The sequence below is a fragment of the Astatotilapia calliptera genome, chromosome 17, assembly GCF_900246225.1.
Source record: "Astatotilapia calliptera chromosome 17, fAstCal1.2, whole genome shotgun sequence".
Taxonomy (NCBI): domain Eukaryota; kingdom Metazoa; phylum Chordata; class Actinopteri; order Cichliformes; family Cichlidae; genus Astatotilapia; species Astatotilapia calliptera.
Genome location: NC_039318.1, coordinates 13,295,832 through 13,317,344, shown reverse-complemented (window position 1 = coordinate 13,317,344; position 21,513 = coordinate 13,295,832). Strand labels below are relative to the sequence as shown.

Here is a 21,513-nt window from a genome sequence, read left to right as displayed (position 1 = left end):
GGCTCAGGCTCGGGGGAGCACCTGTCAGTTTGTCGGTGTGTGTTTGTGTGTGCGTGCGTGTGTGTGCGTGTGTGTGTGACACAGTTTAAATGGTCACGTCAGTTGTCGGAACAGAGTGATGAGGTCAGGACAGCCCTGTCACAGCTGTCTTTGAAGAGAGGTACATGGCCTATCACAGTGACAGCTTTAAGTGCAAATGTCTTTATGACGAGTGCTGGACAACGAAGGGAGAGGTGGAGTTAATCTAAGTAAGCCTCCATTAAAAAAAAAGGGGAAAAAAAGAACGCTTGTGGTGTACTTCTGCTAAATCGAATGATTTCACAGATTTATCGTCACCTTTGTGTGCAGCGGGAAGACGTCACTGAATGAGATCATCTTTTCAAATAAAACTTTGAAACACTGCGTTTCACCAAAGGGGGTCAATAATTGTGTCAAGAATCTTATGCTTGTACTTGGAAAGATTTAATTAGCTCTACAAAAGCAAGTGCCAGTGATTGAGAGAGTAAAAGAGTACATATTCAAAATCAGCTAAATTAGCTCTTTTTTTCTCCCCTGTTGTACTAAATAAGGCAACTGTCTGGCTCCCGACAGCAAAAGAAAACTCATTATTTTCATTTCCATTTTTCTGGTTGATTGTCAACAAAGCTGAAGGTGCCTTGGGGATTTTTCTTCTAAAAAACAAAAAAGAAAAAAAAGTTAAAAGTGGCCGAAAAGCACAAGAAGTGCTCATATCCATCCTCATAAAACACGTATCATGAAAGCTCAGATCCACGTTCACCGCTTTGCTGTTAACTTCTCGGCTTTTGTTCTGACATTGCTGCACATCACCACCATCTGTATCACTTATACACCACTGATAGTGCAGATTTTGCTTTTTTGTTTGTTTGGTTGGTTTTTTTTTTGGAGGGGGGGGGGTTAGGTTGGCACTAGTATGATGCTTTGCTGTGTCCGTACTCATCTAACACTGCTCTGAAGAAATTACTTTTTTGCAGCAATTTATTTCTGCACTGCTTTAAACCATCCATCCATCAATCTTAATCAAACCACTGGAAGTTATATCCTGACCTGAAAGAAAAATCAAAGGTCTTAAAACAGAACTTGTCCACTCTTTGAAAGACATTTTTATGTAACATTTGTTCTTTTTTTGTCTCCTGCCTATAAATGTGAGTATTCAACTTGCTCCTAGTCATCATTATTACATCAATAGTTGCATATATGCCACCAGTCGTCTTCCTTTGATTGGCATCATACGCCTCTTCGCTATTTCACCTCATCGCTCCACGTCTCGCTGTCCTTCTATTATGCCTGACACTGTCGGCTCTCCTCCTTCACTCCATCCTCTCTCTAATAGTTCTGGCATTCTTAGCGCCGTCCTCCTTTACTCCCATCCCTCCTTTCATTTCCAACCTGCCGTCCTTTCCTCTAATATGGTTGACATTCTTTACTTTCTCTTCCTTCCATTTCTCCTGGCTGACTCAAGCTAAAGTGCTGCCTGGAGGGCCCTTTCATGGGTAGCAGAATTATAACGCTCGGGGCCAAGGCCACAGGTTAAGTGCACGCCGAACAAAGAAAAAGTGACATAAGGGCTGAGTTCTACTTATGTGCACAGAGGAGGAGGACGGTTTATGCAAGGTGAACTGGAGCTGCTGGCAGTGAGGCATTAGGGAATCATCTTAAACAAATAAATATGCAACAAACAAAATGACCAACTCAGAACAGCTCCTCTTCTATTCTGCAGACAGCACTGATCTCTGACCTGTACAGAAACACATTCAGTATATTGATATTATTAAGTATTAATATCTATGTTATCTCTCTCTTGTAGAGTCTCTCTTGGCTCTTGATGGAGGTGGTCGCATCTTTCTCTCTGTCCCTCCCTTTTATTTCCTGCTTGGCTTCTTTGTCCTTGTCTAGTCTTGTCTAACTCTTAGAGACTCTCTCAGTCTTGTTCTCTGTAAACAAGAAATTATGGATTTGATCAACTGGTCTCTTTTTCGCCCTAAACCAAACCCAAACAACCACTAATTACATGCAGCCTCACCTCACTAGCTGGAAGCTCCAGGGCGGAAGCAGGAACAACAAATTCTCCCAGATCACAAGACGGTGTATGACCCCATCCTCCTACTTCCTCGGACCGGACGGCTGTTGTGTACATCGGCTCTGTCCAATACCCCCTCCCCTGTCACAAGTCGCATGTTTTTTATGTTGTTATGTTGTAAGGTGTGAAGATTCATGTGCTTCATTGTGCTGAGGGTTTTTATTCTATTCTCAAACTGCTCTCCCATAAGGAGCTCAGTCTGGATGGAGTTCTTATTTTTCCCTCCTCTTCCCTCATGTATTTATGTATTTCATTGTTTTTTTACCATCATACATCTCTCTGACCTGTCTTACCAACGTCATGTTTGTGCAATGTATGTACGACGGTCGGAAGGGGTCCTATTTCAACTCTGTGTTCGTGTAACATTGCTAGTAACAATTAAACGGCTCAATCTCAATCAATTATGCTACGCAGTCAAACAGGGAAAACTGTGGTTGGAGACTGCAGCATGACCAAAATTATGGCGACCGTGTACATGCATACATGCAGTCTCCTGACAATAAACAGCGATACAGGTGAAAACTGCACATCTGTTGATGAAAAAGTCCCATTAACTACTTATATTCAGAGTTTAGCCAGACTGATCGCAATGTGCTGGCAATCTGTCCGCATTTATAGGTTGCCTACCACCAGGTGACCTGTGGAATCACATGGTGATTGAAAGTGGTCGCTCAGGTATTGGGGGTGTTGCAGGGCCAATCAGCTGCTCAGCTCACCTGTTTCCAAGTGGTTGCTGCGTGTGACATAATTGAATGGAATCACCGGGCAACCGCTGATATTTCTCAGTCAAACGGAGGTTGCCGTCCTATTTCTACTTTAGTGTGAATGAGCTATTATGCATAAGCAAGACTAGCTAGCTAGCAACGGGAGCCAAACTAGCTACAGAGATTCTACAACCTTACCATGGTACCGCGCTAAAGGTTTTATCAGGCATGCAGCATGACTAAAGGCATGGCAATGTCTGTCAACCAGTGCATCATTTACTAAAATCTGGTAAAGAAACGCACAACCTAAGTATTGATTTTTCTTGTAACATCACTACCAGGAAGGCATCAGAGAACCAAACCTGCTTGGCATTCACAGCTAGGATTGTGAATGTGGAAAACATACCTGTTAAATGTTAAACAGTAACATCACTGCATCATTGCTGTGCCTCAGCAGACTATGACTAAACCACTAATATGACTGTAGACTGCCCGAATCCATTCACCACAGTCACTATAAGCAAAAAAGGATGAAATAAAAATGCCAGTCAGGTTGCAATTTCTATTCATGTGTGTTCTGACTCATATATCTCACAGTTCCTGAGGTTTAGAGTTGAATATCACAGTAAGGTGACCTTATGACCATAAATAAACAAATAAAAGAAAGAACTCTTGGGCGTTCCGATATCGCTTTTCAATATTGAAACAAAGATATTATCCATACAGACAAATGGCAAACACACAGGCCTAATACATGCCCATCTCTGCCATAAGGAAAGAGATATAATAAATACTATCATTAACATTACACTAGCAAATAATGGCATGCACATTTTTCATATTTCTGTACATGTTTTCTTTGCATCCTAATAGATGGTGCAGAGCATTTCATAAGCTCTTATCCTGAAATATTCTGGTGCATACATGGTGAAATGCAATAATACAACTGCTCTGAAGCACATAATGTACTGTACATAAAAAAATGCTGAACTATAGGTCAAAGCCTGCTGGCTTTGCAACAGTGAAGCAACATGAGCTAAACACCCACAAAGCATCATGGGACTAGGATGATGTGGGTGTATTGATTTCTATGTGGGAGTGGGGCAGAGGGGTGGAGCTAAAACTGGAAATGCAGTAGATGACAGATGCCGATTGTGTGAACTTTAAATGGGCATGTGGGGGAGGAGTGGATGTAATGGAGCAGGGCGAACGGCGCAAGTGAAAAAAAAGACAGATCAGAGTGGGATGGAAGGAGGGAGGGATGGAGTTGAGGGGTGGGGCCGGTATCACAGTTACCACACCTCACCATAGAGACGGTTGCTTAGTGATACGGCGAGGCTGACCAACACCGATGCTGACCGCTGAATTTTATGTCAGCACCTCTCACCTGGAGGTGTTCTTGTAATAAAGGTGTGTGTGTGAACCGAATGTTTCATATGTCATAATGAGATGAACATTCATGTGTAAAGTCCTTTCAGCTTCTGCACAATATTAAGCTCTGAGAAAAAAAATGGGGAGATATTGATTTCAAGCTCTGTTTACAACTGAGTTGTACTTGCTAAATCAGTCCATGATCAGCACTTTTACACTGAAACAGCAAAAATGAATAGTTTTCTGTGCACTGTGATCTCACCTGGCAGAAAACGGGTTTATACGTGTCGGAAAAGAGCTGGGTTAGCTCCTCAGAGTCACAGAGGTCCAGGGGCAGTCTGTCCATGCACAGACACTTGGAGTGCAGGTTTTCCTCCTGGCTCAGCTGGTTGACGTCCATCCACTGCACCATTAGCGAGCGATCCCCCTGCAACAAGCACCAGTGAGACGCAGAGTCAGACAGTAAGGCAACGCTAGGTCTACTTATTTGCCAAGCGCATTTGGTGACACTATACTGCAAAATAAAAATGTTTGTATTGTACTCAATTAGTCATGGTTACACTTTGTGGATTGTCCCTGTGCAGTTATCCCACAGAGAGTACAGCGCTATTTGTACATGTCTACTTTACTTTCAATTGGAAAAAAAAAAAAGAGTCTGTTTGTGTTTTTACAACACATTTCACCTGATTTGAAAAGCTGGGATCCGTGAATATCTTTCCAGCTTTACAGCAGTCACAATATATGGCTCGCTTTTTTGTGTGTAATGTCTCGATCTCTGCTGTGTCTAGGAGTAAAAGGGGTGAAACACCAGCTCAGAGAGTAATCTAATTCATTCAGCATTTGACTGATCCGCCTGTCTGGACACTTGAAATCGGTAGCGGGTTGCCAGGTCGTGGTGAAGGTTGTACAGACTGTGTTTAACCGACAATCTAGCAACTTGGTAAGATTAGAAGAACTAACCAAACATAGGCATGCGTGCATTCCAATTATTCATTAAAAAAAAATTGGGAGGACACTAGAAAATGTTCTCAAAATACAGAAGAAACCCAGGAAAAACTGGCATGTTGGTGATTGCTTTAAGATCCTCAGCTGGCGTCACGGGCACTTGCTAAACTCTGCAAAGCTTTAATGCGAGATACAGTCTGCGCTCTTGCCGCTGTAAGTGCTGGTTTGAAAGCCTGTCAGCCCTTGAGCTCTACTTCCATTTGCAGATTCTGATTCACTTTTCACAAATGTGAGGTCATAGATTATTGTATGCAATAAACCGATTTTGATGCACTTAAATTTAAGCAATTATGATTTCAGCATTTGTTCCCACAGATAATTTTACTTGGACAGATTTTCTTTGTGTGTGTGTGTGTGTGTGTGTGTGTGTGTGTGTGTGTGTGTGTGTGTGTGTGTGTGGTTTGTTCAATTCATAAACTGAAACCAAACTCAAGCAGCAGGGCCTGCATTTTTACTGATTATATTTTTTTCTCTTCTATTGCCAGTTCCCATCAACCTCAACAAATGGTGGTCGTCGATGGAAACAAGTTTCAGTTGAGCTTTGTCTATATAAACCATGCATATAGTAAATAAGACAAAAGAAATAAGCAGCCTGTGTTGTCTTGGCAACTAGTCTAATCCAGTATAATCAATCCCTTATTTTGAGCATTTGATGTTTCAGTCCATGTAAAGAAGATGTTTTCTGGCCTAGGCTACTCCTTTCCCATCTCATTACATGTACCTGCTGCAGCAGATTTTTAACACTTGCTCTAACATACCATTGGGCGGCCCAGGAGCTCCGAGCGGGCCCGTGAAGCAGAATCCTTCTTCATGTATTCAACAAACCCATATCCTTTGGAGTGGCCCGTGAGCTCACTGTACACCAGGAAGGAGCGCTCGATGTTCCCATAGGAGCGCACCAGCTCCTCAAACTGCTGGGCGGTGAAGGTGTGGGGCAGGTTGGTGAGGCACAGCAGGGAGTCGGTGGGCTGCAGGGTGACGTTGATCAAACGCCCACGGACAGTGCTGTGGTGGAGGGAGCGGATGGCATCCTGAGCCTGGTCCCCGTTCAGCAAAGTCACAAAAGCTGGAGGAGGGGACATTATGGAGACGGCGACGAGGGGAAAAGACGGACGAGGAACAAGGACACACACAAAGAAAGGGGATACACAGACACGGATGGACGGGAGGATCGGGACAAACACAAACATACATTTAAAGCGGACATTCAAAAAAACGTGCATAAAGAAGTTTGCGGGGGATGTGGGATGGAGACACACAGTCAAAGAACATGCTCAAAAGAACTCACGTGAAAAGCAAAGAAAATGAGCGACAGGCCAAATGTGGCGGGGTTAAAAAAATAGAAAGAAAAAAGAAAAGAGGGGGATGAAAGAGGAAATTTAGGCACAAACAACCAAAACCACAGAAACACAGTCATAAAAGACAGACGGACACACATACACAGAGAGAAAGACAACACATTAGCTAGAAAGCCAATAGGGAGTCACTATGTAGGGGTGGGGGATCCACTGTGACACACACACACACACACACACACACACACACACCTCACTCTATTTAAAAACATCAACCTGATAAATGAGAGAACCAACAGCACTAACAAATGCAATGTTAAATGTAGAATTTAATGAGAATTCAAAAGAGCTACCTGATAAAATATCAGCTGTTTTTAAAATAACTTGAAGCAACAGGAGTTCTGTGCACAGAGGCTGTCAGTGCTTTGTTATGTTATTTGGAGGAAGGAGGACGCGTTAAAATCAGAGAAAGTGGCATGTCCTGAAAGTCTAATGTGTGTGTGTGTGTGTGTGTGTGTGTGTGTGTGTGTGTGTGTGTGTGTGTGTGTGTGTGTGTGTGTGTGTGAGAGTGAGAGTGTGTGTGAGAGAGAGAGAGTGTGTGTGTGTGTGTGTGTGTGTGTGTGTGTGTGTGTGTGTGTGTGTGTGTGTGTGTGTGTGTGTGTGTGTGTGTGTGTGAGAGAGAGAGAGAGAGAGAGGAAGCAAGAGAGAGAAGGAGAGAGAGGCGAAATACAAAAGGCATAGTTAAAGGGAAGGTGAAAAAAATGAACCTCCAAAAACCAATTAAAGCCAGCATTATGTTAACTGATCTCAGGGGGACTGACTGCAAGGAGTCTGTGCTGCTATTTAACTTGTTTCCAAACGAGGGTGTTTCACTTGTGTATTTTACTGCAGATTGTTTATTGGCCTTGCAAAGCGAAGTGTTCGTCCTAAATGAATAATTATTAAGTTATTCAGATTTGAGAAGATAGGCTTGTTCATAAATAGTAATATTAGCTGACTATTTTCACAAGTTACTGACCAGTACTGCTGTACAAAAAACATAAAATCCTAAAATAATAACACAAACTGTTTTGAGTTAGTTCAGCTTCGTGAATAGGACCATGCACTGTGATGCTAACAAACAACTTTGTCTAATCTGCCACATTTGAACTGAACTGCTTAACAGATCAAAATAAATGCATGACATTCTTACTGTGCGTAAATGCACAAGGTATACCCCGTCTGGTGCAGCAGAATACAAAAACCGCACGACTTTGCACGCTGAGCCTCGGTCAAAGTTTGATTTAATCAAAATCCAACAAATACAGAGAAGTGGGCTTTCCACTCTGAGCTTTTCACCTGGAGAAAAATACCACTGTGCCTCAGGAAAATCCTGCTCTGTTGATGCACTGTGTGAGAACCTCTGGTCTTTTATCATAGCTCATCCTCACCAGCTGTGATCCTGACCCTCAATTCATGCACATGTTATTCCTGAAATGGTGTCTTAGGAGCTTCATGATTGTACATCACCGCCTTCATGTAGAAACTGACTCCTGATGGCAAAGCTACTGCTTTTGTTTTTTGTAAATACAGTCCTATTACATACATCTGCGCTGTCGTCACACTGGTTGAAATGTGTGTTTCTGTTCATAGTTTCAAACTTAATCTTTTCTGCTTTCTTATTCCACTGGGATTGACCAGTACTGTGAAAATAAAATACAAATATAGAATACGTTAATCATTCAGTACCTTGATGATAGTAGTCAGTCTACTAACATGTGATGGTTCAAAATAATTAGAAATAAAAAACAGAGGCAGTCCGAGTCTTATTGTCCCCACACATTTCAAACTACTATGCCCATTTGCACTGGTTTCTGAAGTATCCTTTTTAGGCTTTCTCCATAATAATGTTACATTATTTGAAGTGAAAGTCAAAGCCTGGCATCTGGTAATGTGGAGCATTAGCTGAGTATCACTTTTAGCCCTCATCTCAAATTACTGGTGACAAGAAAGAATCCACATCCAGCCAAGCCGGTGTTGAAATGCAGCCCTGTTGAAGCAGCCGAAACCAAAAAGGCTCGAATATTAGAAGAATTCTACCTGTATTTAAATGATAGAGACTGAATCTATGATAGGGGTTACAGTCCTTGATCTTTTTTCTTATGAATATACAGGGAAATAAAAGCTAACCTAAATGTCCTTCAATGCTTTAACCGTATTTGGTAATAAAGTCAACATTAAACCATGTTATCAGTTGTCAAAATCACAGATTAGGTCACTATGAATGTTACCAGTGATTCAACATCAAGCTGAGGGTGAGCTGTGCTCCACTGGAATGTGTTGTTATGTTTTTACCACAAAAGCACAGTAGTTCTGTTCTCTGGTACAATTTTAAGTGTTAATCGGTGTAAAAACAAGTATGCAAATTTGTGTGCTTCTACAAGATAAGTAAGGAAAAACCTGACTGTTTTTCGAGCCCTTCCAGACCTCAAACAGATCATTTACAACCTACACACCTAACTCTGCATAAATATACGCTGCTATTCAACAGTTTCGGGAACTGCTTAGATTATTATCCATCATGCAGCACTGTCAGGGAGGCATCTGACTGGTCCCAAATTCATTTTGCAGCATGACAATAATTGCAAACGCAGAGTCACAGAGAACTAACTTCGTACAACAAGAAAAACAAGAGCTCAGCAGCAGATGGTGGCCCCCACAGGGCCCCTGTTTCTATACCACCGAATCAGTGTGGGATTTCACGAAAAAAACGGAAGCAACAAAGTGTGGAAAGTTCCTCAAAATGTTTGGAACAACCTTGAATGACTGCATGCAACTCTACCGCAGAGAAGTTGGACTGCTGTAGGGCCAGAACACATATTAATCACCATCAACGTGCGCAATCACATGTATTCTGTAATCTTTTAATGTCGTCAATTAAAGTAAGACAACAGATTACCGGCTACCGCTACGTATCTTTAGTCACCTTCAAAACAATTCAGGATCAAAAATTGCACAGCATAATGCCAAGTTTCGTGCCTGATCTTGAGTGCACAACAAGTAGTCTGGCTCCACAGGAAATGAAAAGTTCAAAGCTGGAGTTTAGGTACCAGGGCCACAAATCACTGAGTGATTGTTTGTTCAATTATTCAAATGAAAACACTGACAGCTGGTGTTTCTGCCACTCACAGGGAGCAAACTCTGACAAGAAAAAAAACAGAATTACAAGTGGTTTGTGGTGCTTAAAAAAAAAGGTTATCAATCACATCGAACGCTTTCAGTGATTACGCAGTGAAAAGTCACTGCTTTTCTGTGGCTTTCTCAAACCATTAGCCTCTTCACATTCAGTGTATGTTTCAAACAATCCTCCCGAGTTTAAATTTCAAGAAAACCTCACGATCCTCAGTGTTCACTCAATCAAAAACCTTGAAGTTTTTTGTGTCGTTTTAATTTAAGACACACTGTTTGCACTTAAGTACTGCGGCACTGAGGGAAATAAGTAGGAGTAAGTAGGTTTATCCTAATTGTCAAAGGTAATCTACAAAAACCCTCAATTTCATTTGCATTTCAGTGATGGAAATAGATACTAGATCATTTCCGTTAGGTGTTTTAAACAACAACAAAAATAAAGCTTTACCAAGTCAGGATTCGGTTTATTTCATATGCACTATCAATGAGTGAACAGTGGGGAACAGCCCCAGAACTACATGCGAGGATCAAGTTAGTGATTTCAAAGCAGCTGGTTAAACATTTGTAACAAATCGCGCTGTAACGGTCTGAAATCCTGCACTGCCTGCAAAGTTGCCCTGGTCAACAAAGCCCATGATCAGGCACATGTGAAGCTGGCCAGTGAACACCTGAAGGTTTCTGATAAGACTTAATGTGTTGTGGTTGAACAATGGGACATCAATCCACTCGCTGCATTTGGGAGGACAAGAATCCTCACTATGACCTCCAAGAACACCACCCAAAACGTCACACAGGGTGGTGCAATCATCAAACTGTTGGAGTGTTTTTGTGCCAAAGGTACAGGATGACAACACGGCATTGAGTGAAAGACACAGAAACAAACACAACAATGTCATGGCGAGACCTAACCAATCTCTGGACCTTAAGCCAGTAGAGGACCTATAGAGAGAAATTTAGCGTTATGTATCCAAGTCACAACGTAAAAAACTGGGATTCCAATATCTGCAAAGAGAAGCAGTCGAATATCCCTGATGAGACCTGTGCAAAGCCTGACAGCTATGCTTGCCAACAACAGTTACTGCACCAAGTCCTCACAGCATGTATTCCAAGTAGATCAAATACTTTCCTTTCCCAAAATGCAGATTTCATACATTAAGAAAAAGTTAGTCATCCTTCATGAAAATTATTTTAAATTTAGGTTACACTTTTAAGTAATAAAAATCTAATTAAAACTATTTTTTCAGTGGAAGACCCAAAGACATTTACTTTGCTATATCATTCCTTTTATACCACAGAAAAAGGAATTCCCACACTTACATACATAACTGACCATCATTAATCAGAGTTGTTCCGTTTCAGCCAACTGACTACCTAGAACAACAATCTTTCTACAAAGGTGCCGCGTGTCAAATATATTTATTCCAAAGCGAAACATGCAAAGGCATCTCACAGGTGGTGCAAAAACCCCTGTAGTGCAGGACGCCCCCATTGACCTGCTCATGACTTCATCTACATACAATCCTTCAGAAACAGGGCTAGGTACACAGAGATCAGACACAGTCTCGACAATTCTTTCATTCTTTGCTTAAAAAGCTCCAAATGCCACAAAATCATATGCAGGCATTCAGGATGGAGTTTATGTGCAGGGCCGTGTGGGCACTGAAATCCGGAAAGAAAAGAAAATTAGCCAGAAAGAACGCTGAAATGAGCAACAACTGGGAAATCTGCTCCACAGACTTCTTTTTATTTATTTTTTCCAGAGAACATAACTGTAGTCAGATCTAATGCAAGGTCAGGATCATTCTCACGCATGAAAACAAAAATCTATCGCAACTTCTGTCTGTCTTTGTGTCTTTGTGAATCGGCCTGCCTGTATTCATCTTTCTCCCTGCACTGCATCAGTATCTCTATTGATCTCGGTGTATTGTCTTTACTGAGCCTGTTCTTCCCACCTCGCTCCAGTCTGACTCCTGTGTTTCTTCACACCTACTGTCGGTTTCTGTTTTTTTTGGTTTTGGTCTCTCTCGCACATTCTCACCAAGCATCCCCGCTTCTATGCGCCTGCGTCCAACTTCAGATTCCTCCTCCACCCGAATCAATTTCCTCAAACCCCATCTAATACTCTTACACATACACACACGCACTCACACGCTCAGTAATGGATCTCTTGCACAGAGCTGAAAGCCTAATCTGGTTTTAACCCGCTAAGTATGCTACCTAACATTAGGCATTAGGAGGAGATGGAGAGAATATGGTTGAGGTTTTATGCTAAAGCCCTCTCCCTCTCTTTCTATTGCCTTTAATGACACAGTGCAGTCTGACAAGCGGGGGCTGACGTCAAATTCTGCTCAATACTTTCTCCACCAGTGAAAGGGAGAACTCTAAGACTCCTAAATAGCTTAGAAAATAATCTTATAATTCACAGCGTGGCAATCACTGAGTGGGCTACCAAGTGAACCTTTGACAAAAACGAGAAAGCGAAAACATGAACAAAAAAAAAAAAAAACCAGAAAGAAGGAAATCACAAAAGCTCAACATCTTAATTATGGGTCTCTTTTGAACATGTCGATTATTCCCTGTGTTCCAATGAAAGAGTGTGTACGGGCACAGGAAAAGAACAGAAATCTTCCATTGAAAATCACCTCGAAGGCTGCAATTCAGCTGCCACCTTCCCCCGATAAAGGAGCTAATTAGAAACAAGGGAGTTACGAGCGACGCAGCGGACCCCCCTTGAAAACATGAGGGGCCGGTTCTCGTGCTGTGTGCCAGGAGGTCCTGCTGTTTCATCTCGCCCCTGAGGCCATGATGAAAGTCTCAGGTGGAGCCCGGAGGCTCAATAATAAACAGTTCAGTAGGTTGAAAGGAAAAGCTCCAGACTACGTTCAATCCACACGATCATATCCTTATGACAGCTCTTAGGGGCCGTCTTTAAAAAACTGTGATCTTAGATAAATGGCTGCAAATAACATCTATGTGAAATAGTATCAGAGTGGCTAAAAATGTATGAGTAATATGTAGAATGTAATGGAAATGTTAACTAAAAGCAACATAACATATCTTATAATATAATGTAATACTGAACAATAACTACTGTTTCATCTTATTCACAACACTTCTGTTATCAGTACACATATGATCAGGGTTTTTCCGGCCTTTAGCCATGCCGCAAAGGAAACTTACTAGCACTGTGGAGCTAAACCCACTTTTATTTCAAGGTCATTTGTATGGCACATTTAAAACAACCAGAGCTGACCACAATGCTTCACAGGGAGTGAAATTAATGAAAAAATACAATTAATTATAAATGTATAAATTAAAGGTCAGAGAGTAGAAATTAGTCTTTAGCAAAGCCTTAGAAACAGTCCTTATGTGAAATGGTAAGACTTGGAGCAACAACTGAGAAGCTCTCTTAAAGTATGGATCCTGGAATATTGAGGACCAGCTGATTACCAGACCTCAGTGCTCTGACAGGAGCGTGAACATGAATAAGATCAGAAAAATACAGTGGTGTCAGCCCATCCAGAATATTAAAAAGAAACAATAAAATCTTAATAATCAACCCTAAAATGACAGGAAGCCAATAAAGTGAACCTAAACAGTCGAAAATATATCAGAGAAACACAACACTCATATAGTATTGGTCCACATTCTGAGTAATGATACACTCATTCTAAGGTTGTACATCTACAACTTACTGACATTTTCCTGCATTTAAAGACCCGACATGAAGAGAACACATTTCAATCAGTCAGCAATAATTAGCCGGTTAAATGTAAAAAAAATATATATATAAAAATGTCTGTTTTGGACCCCTGGTACAATAAATAAATACATAAATGGGATTTTTTCAAAAATGTTAAACTGCAGATGTACAGTGAACTATCCTGCCTGTACGCTCTCACCTTGGCAATAAAACAAGGCTGATATTTTGCATTTTAATCATCTTAGCATCTTGTGTTGTTATTTATTTTAAAATATATAACAACACAAACCCTTAGCTCTTAAAGGCTATCATGTGATAAATTAAAATGTCATCAATTTACTGCGGCTCTTCCCTGCCAAAGATGAAAGTTCTTCAGTAACAGAGTCAAAGATTTGCTTCAGAGATAAAAGGCGGACAAGAGGAAACCAGGGAGGTGAAGCCAGTGTTTAGAAACTATACCTTCATTGCTATTTCAACTTAAACTAAAGTCATATTATCTTTATATGAGCTGACGTAAAGGATGAGCTCTTTCTTGATCTGACACACACACACACAGTTGTGTGTGTAAGTCTCTTCTGAATCATCCTATGAATCCCTGAAGGATATTCTTGACTGAACTGAGAAGCGTATAAATCCTCAGATCACAGCACACAGCATCTTTGAGAGGATCACAGGCTATCCCAACATTTACATTGTCTGAAAAACGCACACTACAAAAAGAGATTCTTCAAATAAAGATTAGGGGATGTGACAAGAGTGGGCTACTTTGCCAGATAGTTAAATACCTGTGGTACATCACCATTACTAAGTATGACCACAAATATAAACCCCACACAAAAAAGACACTAAAACAGCCTTTATGGTGCCTCTTAGATCTGTAGCACTGATAAACTCTTGTCATCCTTTTGCATCTCTTCCTCCGTGCCTCTCGCTGCCAGTGTCTACACGAGTAAACACTTCAGACGAGCTGCATCCTCCTCGCTCTCCAGCGCTCCTCACATCCTCAGAGCCCTTTGTCTTCCTACACATCGGCCCTCCCACACACTCCTCTCTGTCTTCAACACCTCTTCTTGTTTTTCTCTCATCTCTCACACGTTTCCATCCATTAGTACCCCTATAGTCTTCCAGCAGATAGCCACTTCCATAGTAGTCTCAGTGGGCTTCAGGGTCTTGGCTCACATTGGGTAACTAGTTTAAAAAAAACGTATATTTTTTAAACAGCTGATTGTGCTATAATGTTTGAAAAGATTACCAGCATATCAGAATCTCACTAAATTTGAGCAGCAGTGCAATAAAGATCTAGTCTAAGCCTTCTAACCTATAGGTTTTTGCTTCTCTTTGACATCCTTTTATAGCCAAATACGCAGAAAGGTAGATGCTATTTTCACACATGAACTTCAAAAGTGGTTTGAAGATACCATTGAGTGCAGTGGCTTCATAACACTGGCATTAATCTCCCATGTTAAAATGTTCTTCTTCCATTAGCAGATGGTTTGTTTAAAGCCTAATAAAGAGTTCTGGTTTCCAAATACAAGTTCAACCTTCATAAAACTGTACAGAGGGCAGTTCTTTGGGTGGGTGGGTGGGTTATTTGGTTATTTATTTTTTTAATAGCTCATCTGTTTGTATTTTGACAAGACTTAAGGTTAGAATGTAGCTGCTTTGATTTTCAGGTGTAGGTGCACGTGCAGGTATTTTCCTGGCTCAGTCACTGAACTGGACTCCATACCTTCATTCATGCGCTGATGTCTTTTCTAGCATTCTTATGGCTCAGTCACACTACATTAAAAAAACAGCACAGCAACATCCTTGTGACTAGAGAGGAAAATAACTAAATAAATAATCAAAATTGCATTGAGTTTTTTTTGCAATCTGCGACTGGTTGTAAGTTGCTGCAGCAATCATCATTGCAGAGAAGCTAAGCATGCAAAATTCTCAACATCCAGGCAACCGCTTTTGAACCAACCATCCCCTTAACATTAACTAGTAATGACTTTATGAACTTCTTCACAAATAAAATGTTTATCATTAGAGAACAAATTACCAATAATCATCCCACAGATGTAAAATTATCTACAGCTACTGTTAGTACCATTGATGTTAAGTTAGACTCTTTTTCTCCAATTGATCTTTCTGAGTTAACTTCAATAATTACTTCCTCCAAACCATCAACGTTCTGCCATTAATTAATGCTTCAATCTCTAATAATCAGCTATGTACCACAGGCCTTCAAGCTGGCTGTAGTTAAACCTTTACTCAAAAAGCATCTCTAGACCCAGCTGTCTTAGCTAATTACAGGCCAATCTCCAACCTTCCTTTATATCAAACATCCTTGAAAGAGTAGTTGTCAAACAGCTAACAGACCATCTGCAGAGGAATGGCTTATTTGAAGAGTTTCAGTCAGGTTTCAGAGTTCATCACAGCACAGAAACAGCTTTAGTGAAGGTTACAAATGATCTTCTTATGGCCTCTGACAGTGGACTCATCTCTGTGCTTGTCCTGCTAGACCTTAGTGCAGCGTTCTATACTGTTGACCATAGTATCCTATTAGAGCGATTAGAACATGCTGTAGGTATTACAGGTACTGTGCTGCAGTGGTTTGTATCACATCTATCTAACAGACTCCAATTTGTGCGTATACATGAAGAGTCCTCTTCACACACTGAGGTTAATTATGGAGTTCCACAGGGTTCAGTGCTAGGACCAATTCTGTTTACATTATACATGCTTCCCCTTGGCAGTATCATCAGAAGACATAGCATACATTTTCACTGCTATGCAGATGTCACCCAACTCTATCTGTCCATGAAGCCAGATAACACACACCAATTAGTTAAACTGCAGGAATCTCTAAAATACATAAAGACCTGGATGGCCGCTAACTTTCTGCTTCTTAATTCAGATAAAACTGAGGTTATTGTACTCGGCCCTGAAAAGCAGATTTCTCCTGTTTTGGCTTCCCTTCATTGGCTTCCTGTTAAATCCAGAATTGAATTCAAAATCCTGCTCCTCACATACAAGGTCTTAAATAATCAGGCCCCATCTTATCTTAATGACCTTGTAGTACCATATCACCCTATTAGAGCACTTTGCTCTCGCTCTGCAGGCCTACTTGTTGTTCCTACAGTATTTAAAAGTAGAATGGGAGGGAGAGCCTTCAGTTTTCAGGCCCCTCTTCTGTGGAACCAGCTTCCAGTTTGGATTCAGGAGACAGACACTATCTCTACTTTCAAGATTAGGCTTAAAACTTTCCTTTTTGCTGAAGCATATAGTTAGGGCTGGATCAGGTGACCCTGAATCCTACGGTAGTTATGCTGCAATAGACGCAGGCTGCCGCGGATTCCCATGATGCATTGAGTTTTTCCTTTCCAGTCACCTTTCTCACTCACTATGTGTTAATAGACCTCTCTGCATTGAATCATATCTGTTACTAACCTCTGTCTCTCTTCCACAGCATCTTTATCCTGTCTTCCTTCTCTCACCCCAACCGGTCGCAGCAGATGGCCCCGCCCCTCCCTGAGCCTGGTTCTGCCTGAGGGTTCTTCCTGTTAAAAGGGAGTTTTTCCTTCCCACTGTCACCAAAGTGCTTGCTCATAGGGGGTCATATGATTGTTGGGTTTTTCTCTGTATCTATTATTGTACGATCTACTGTACAATATAAAGCGCCTTGAGGCGACTTTTGTTGTGATTTGGCGCTATATAAATAAAATTGAATTGAAATTGAATTGAACACAAGGAGATTGTACAAGTCACCTGGTTAGAGGCAACCTGTCTCCAAACAGTTTTGGACCAACTGAGGATTGACTGCAATCAGTCTCAGACAGACTGGTGAAGGTTTGCAATAATTACGCTCTAATTTCTTATATACAAACAAAGCTGAGAACCTAACGCAAAAAAGCAAAAGGGTGAAAGCGGTGGCCCCTGGTTGTCATCTTCAAAGCAATGATATCGCATGGTCAGTACGTCGTGTACAATAAGTTTGATCATGTAGCCTCAATGAAATTGACAATGTTGCTGTGAGGTATAGATCAAGCTGTGTGTTCCAGTTGTGTTTTTTTCTTGGTAGTCGGTTACTTAGAATGAACTAACAGGTATGTGCAAGAATGGTTAGTAATGCTGTGGCTTCAAAGTACAGATTCCAAAACTTACATTTGCAGCACAGCAAGAAGGTCCTGAGTTCAATTCCCCATCAGGCCGGGGTCTTTCTGTGTGGAGTTTGCATGTTCTCCCCGTGTTTGTGTGGGTTCTCCACAGTCCAAAGACATGCAGTTAGTGGGGATAGGTTAATTGATCAGTCTAAACTGCCCATATGTGTGAATGTGAGCGAGAATGGTTGTCTGTCTCTGTGTGTTAGCCCTGCGACAGACTGACGACCTGTCCAGGGTGTACCCTGCCTCTCGCCCTATAACAGCTAGGATAGGCTCCAGCGCCCCCTGCGCCCCCTGAAAAGAATAAGCAGAAGCGAATGGATGGATGGACATATTTTATATACAGATCATGAAAGGAGCATGGAAAAGACAGGACATGAGGCACGCTCACTTGCAAATGGACGCTGATGCTGAACGAAATTTGTACTGTGAGCTTCAAATAATTAGTGCAAGACGATTCACATTTTTAGGTACTTCTCTACAGCTCGTCAAAGGATTCTGAAAGACAGTCAGGACCAAAGTCCCTTTTTCGAGTACAAAGCATCATATTGCAACCGTTGAGAACTTTTAAAACTTCAAATTTTCCATGATGTTTTGGAGTTATGTAATTCCATACTTATTGGAATTAAATGCACTCTTTTTCTATATCTATTTCTATTTTTTGCGACCTGTTCAGATCTCCAACAACAAAGACCAACAGGAACGAAGATTCAACAAGTTTGGAGCGAGATGCAGGTAAGCATGAGCTGAGCTTAAATTTACTAAGAATAAGAAAAGCAATGGCGGTTGACCAGTGTGAGAGTATCTAAATTCACTTTTTAAATAAGTGATTGTACAGAGGAGGATAAGTAGTGTTTCATCATCAAACCTCGTGGTAAATGCAGGATATCGGTTTCAAAACATGAATATTGAAATTATATAGCAAAGTATTCGAGGTTAAGGGCAGAGGTGGTGTGTTATATAGATGGATAGAGGTGGAAAGATGAAGGGATGGATGGATGAGATGTATGAGTGGCGGTGCTGAGTGGATCTAACACCCGGCATCTCTCAACCAGCCGCCCACTCTTCTGCCCACAGCTACATTGTTCACTCAGCTGCTCTATCCCTCTGAAACATTTCACTCTAAAAATTCAGTCATCTTTTATCATTTGCAAACATTTTGTAGTACACACATAGACATTTGCATTTCAAGGGCAAAGATGGCCATGGAAAATATAAAGATGTTTAATTAGTATTTAGTACGATGACTCAAACAGACAGTGCTTTGTGGAATCATCTGCAAATATTGTGGACAGTAAATAATTGAATGAATTTATATTGTGCCCATTATCCCTCTCCTGCTAGTCATTCCACCATCAGTTCATCACTTATTGATCCTCCGTCTCCATCATTCATTCTGCTGTGTCCAGCCCTCCGTCTGTCTCCTTTATCATTAGTCATAAAACCTGTCATTTTAAGTCAATCCTAACCTTCAGCCTCTATTTATCAGTTCACTTTCTTCCTCCATGCATACCTCAAAATGTTTCTGTCACTCCTCCCATGTCGCGTTTTGTACCACTTTCTTACTGCTTTCTCTTTGCAGAATAAGTAACAATATAATTTTTAGTTTTAAGCAAGTTTTTGACTGATTAAAATATAAAAATATGTGTGATTTCTTGTTTAATTGAAAGGCGTTCTAATTAAATTGTTAAGCACTGTAAACAACTTAACATTCTCTCAGTGCAAGAAATGAGAAAAGACAATAGTTTTAGGTTATCTGAGGCAGTGCTGTGCTTTTAATGAATTGGCTCCATAGTTTCAATGCTTATCAAGTAGAATTAGGTTGCCATGGTTACAAATGAGAAGTAGGAGGAGCGGTGGTTGAATAAATAGGAAATCTGATGATGATGATGATGATGCTAAGCAGATGACACTCTCGGCTGCTTTTATTATTATTTTTTAACTTTTTACAGATAAGAATAATTAACAGATTAACTCATAATGACTATCATCATTCGTAGCATCATTTGTGTATATTGTGTACTGATGTAGCTCCCCCACATATTAGTGACACCACGCAGAAGCACCTGCGGAAACACTGCACTAAACAAACATTTCTTTAAAGAAATGGCCGGTGAAAAAGACAAAAAAGACAACACTGGGACATACAAGAAAATATGAATATTCAAACTACATCCTGACAATACCTCGGGGAGACACACAATGTATACTTCCTCTTTTGTGTTTCTGTAGACAGCTGGTTATCACAAGCTGTTCTAATCTTTTGTGTGCATTTGTGCTCTCAGTGAACAACAAAGCAAGGTTGAGCACCCTGATAACGCCATGACTATAAGTATCAGACCTTATCAGTATGTGTGTGTGTGGGCGTAGCATGTAGCCGTCTTGTGTGTTTGCGTACACACACTTGATTTGTACAGAAGCGTTCCACCAAAGCGAGCGTGCTCATGTGTGTTCTTATGTATGTGGGTGGCTGTGGGGTTTTTTTTTATATGCATTGGTGTGAGCTGCAGATAAGGCAAACACCATCTCTGCTCAATGAAGATACGAGTTGGGACGGGGGGGGGGGGGGATCCTATCTTCAGATGTTTATGAATGTTTGTGAATTAAAGTAACATCTGCATTTTTCATATTTTAGAGATGCCTTTTTTTGGAAAGGATCATTTCAAGAGCGTTAATGTTTTTTAAATGATTTGCACCGCAGCCTGTACAAATCATTAGACTCATCAGTATCAGACCAAGACACCATGTTTCTATGTCATGCTCAACCCTGCTGTTTGCCATATGAGTTATTTTCAATATGCTATAATCATTCTTTTTTGGCTAAAAGGGTATAAGTAAGGCCTGCTGGAAGCATAAAAATCTGGTTTCAGTGTGGCAGTGGGTAATTAGCGCTTTGTTGATTCTGTTAAGAATTACTCGACTATTTAAAAAGGTCAGCGGTTGGATGGAATAGCTTTCAAAACCTGTTTTTAATAGCTTTTGTCTTAAAGGCTTCTATGTTGGTATAATTGTGCATTCTTAACATAAAGTAGGAAACAACAACATGAATTTACAAAGGCAATGGGATAAGAGTGAGTGGCAAGGATTTGATGTCAGGCGGCTCCATTGAGATAAAAACTAAAAATACTTTATCTTAAAACTTGGGAAATTACAACGCTACATCAGCCAAAACATGAAAAACAACACGGGTCACGAAAATGAAGAACTTCAGTTAAATCATAAATATAAAAAGTGAACTAAATCAAAATAAGTCACTAAGTGTAATATAATACTATAAGAAGTTTACTGCACGTCCAGTAAGCGCTACAAAAGTTGGTTAGGATCTATTAATTATCAATACCCACCACATTATGACGACCTCTGCGTCAGCTGATGAAGGAATTTAAGAGTCAGGATTCAGACAGCAACCGCCACAGTGACTTTCCTTAGAAAGTAATGCGGATACATTACCACAGCTAGCAGTTCAAAATTCAGGCCATACAGAGGCTTGCTGTCACATATCTGGGATTACACCACTTTCTACTCACAACTACTGCAATCCCTCCACATTTCTTATTACCACTAAGATTAACTTCCCTGCCTGCCCAAAATATCCTGAAGCCAGATACGGTTGTATGGTGATACGGTGAGGTGGGGGTGCCAATGTCTCAACGCAAAGCTGTAATGCTCCAGGAAGCACCCAGTTTCCTCTGGTCTTAATCATCCGTATTATTGTCCAAACATTTCACATTCCTCACGATGGTCGCTGGGACAGCTCTAGCACTAAAACCGCCACATTTCCACTGTAACTTCTCAATGACAGCAGGTCCTTCTCAAGTCTGCCAGCCTATTTGCCTCGTAAATGTTATTCACTCAAACGGCCTTTTCAGTTAGAAAAGTCCAACCAAAGTCACCCCAACGTTCATCTTTTTCATTGGGTTAGTGTTTGTTTTCTCTCACTGCACTGTTTGAAATACTACTACAGTTCAGTCGCCCTCACCAGCAGCCACCAGTGGTGGCAAAATAACTGACTTCTCCCCAG

The 21,513-nt window shown here is 40.9% G+C and overlaps 1 protein-coding gene across 1 annotated transcript in view; it reads right to left on the bottom strand.

The window, feature by feature from the left end:
* Positions 1 to 21,513, bottom strand: part of raver2 (ribonucleoprotein, PTB-binding 2) — an 89,270-nt gene that overhangs the window by 31,004 nt on the left and 36,753 nt on the right. The window contains exons 3-4 of the mRNA XM_026146201.1: positions 5,937 to 6,244; positions 4,436 to 4,600 (exon numbers count right to left, since the gene is read on the bottom strand). Of these exons, the coding sequence (XP_026001986.1) occupies positions 4,436 to 4,600; positions 5,937 to 6,244 (473 nt within the window). The remainder of the gene's footprint in view (positions 1 to 4,435; positions 4,601 to 5,936; positions 6,245 to 21,513) is intronic.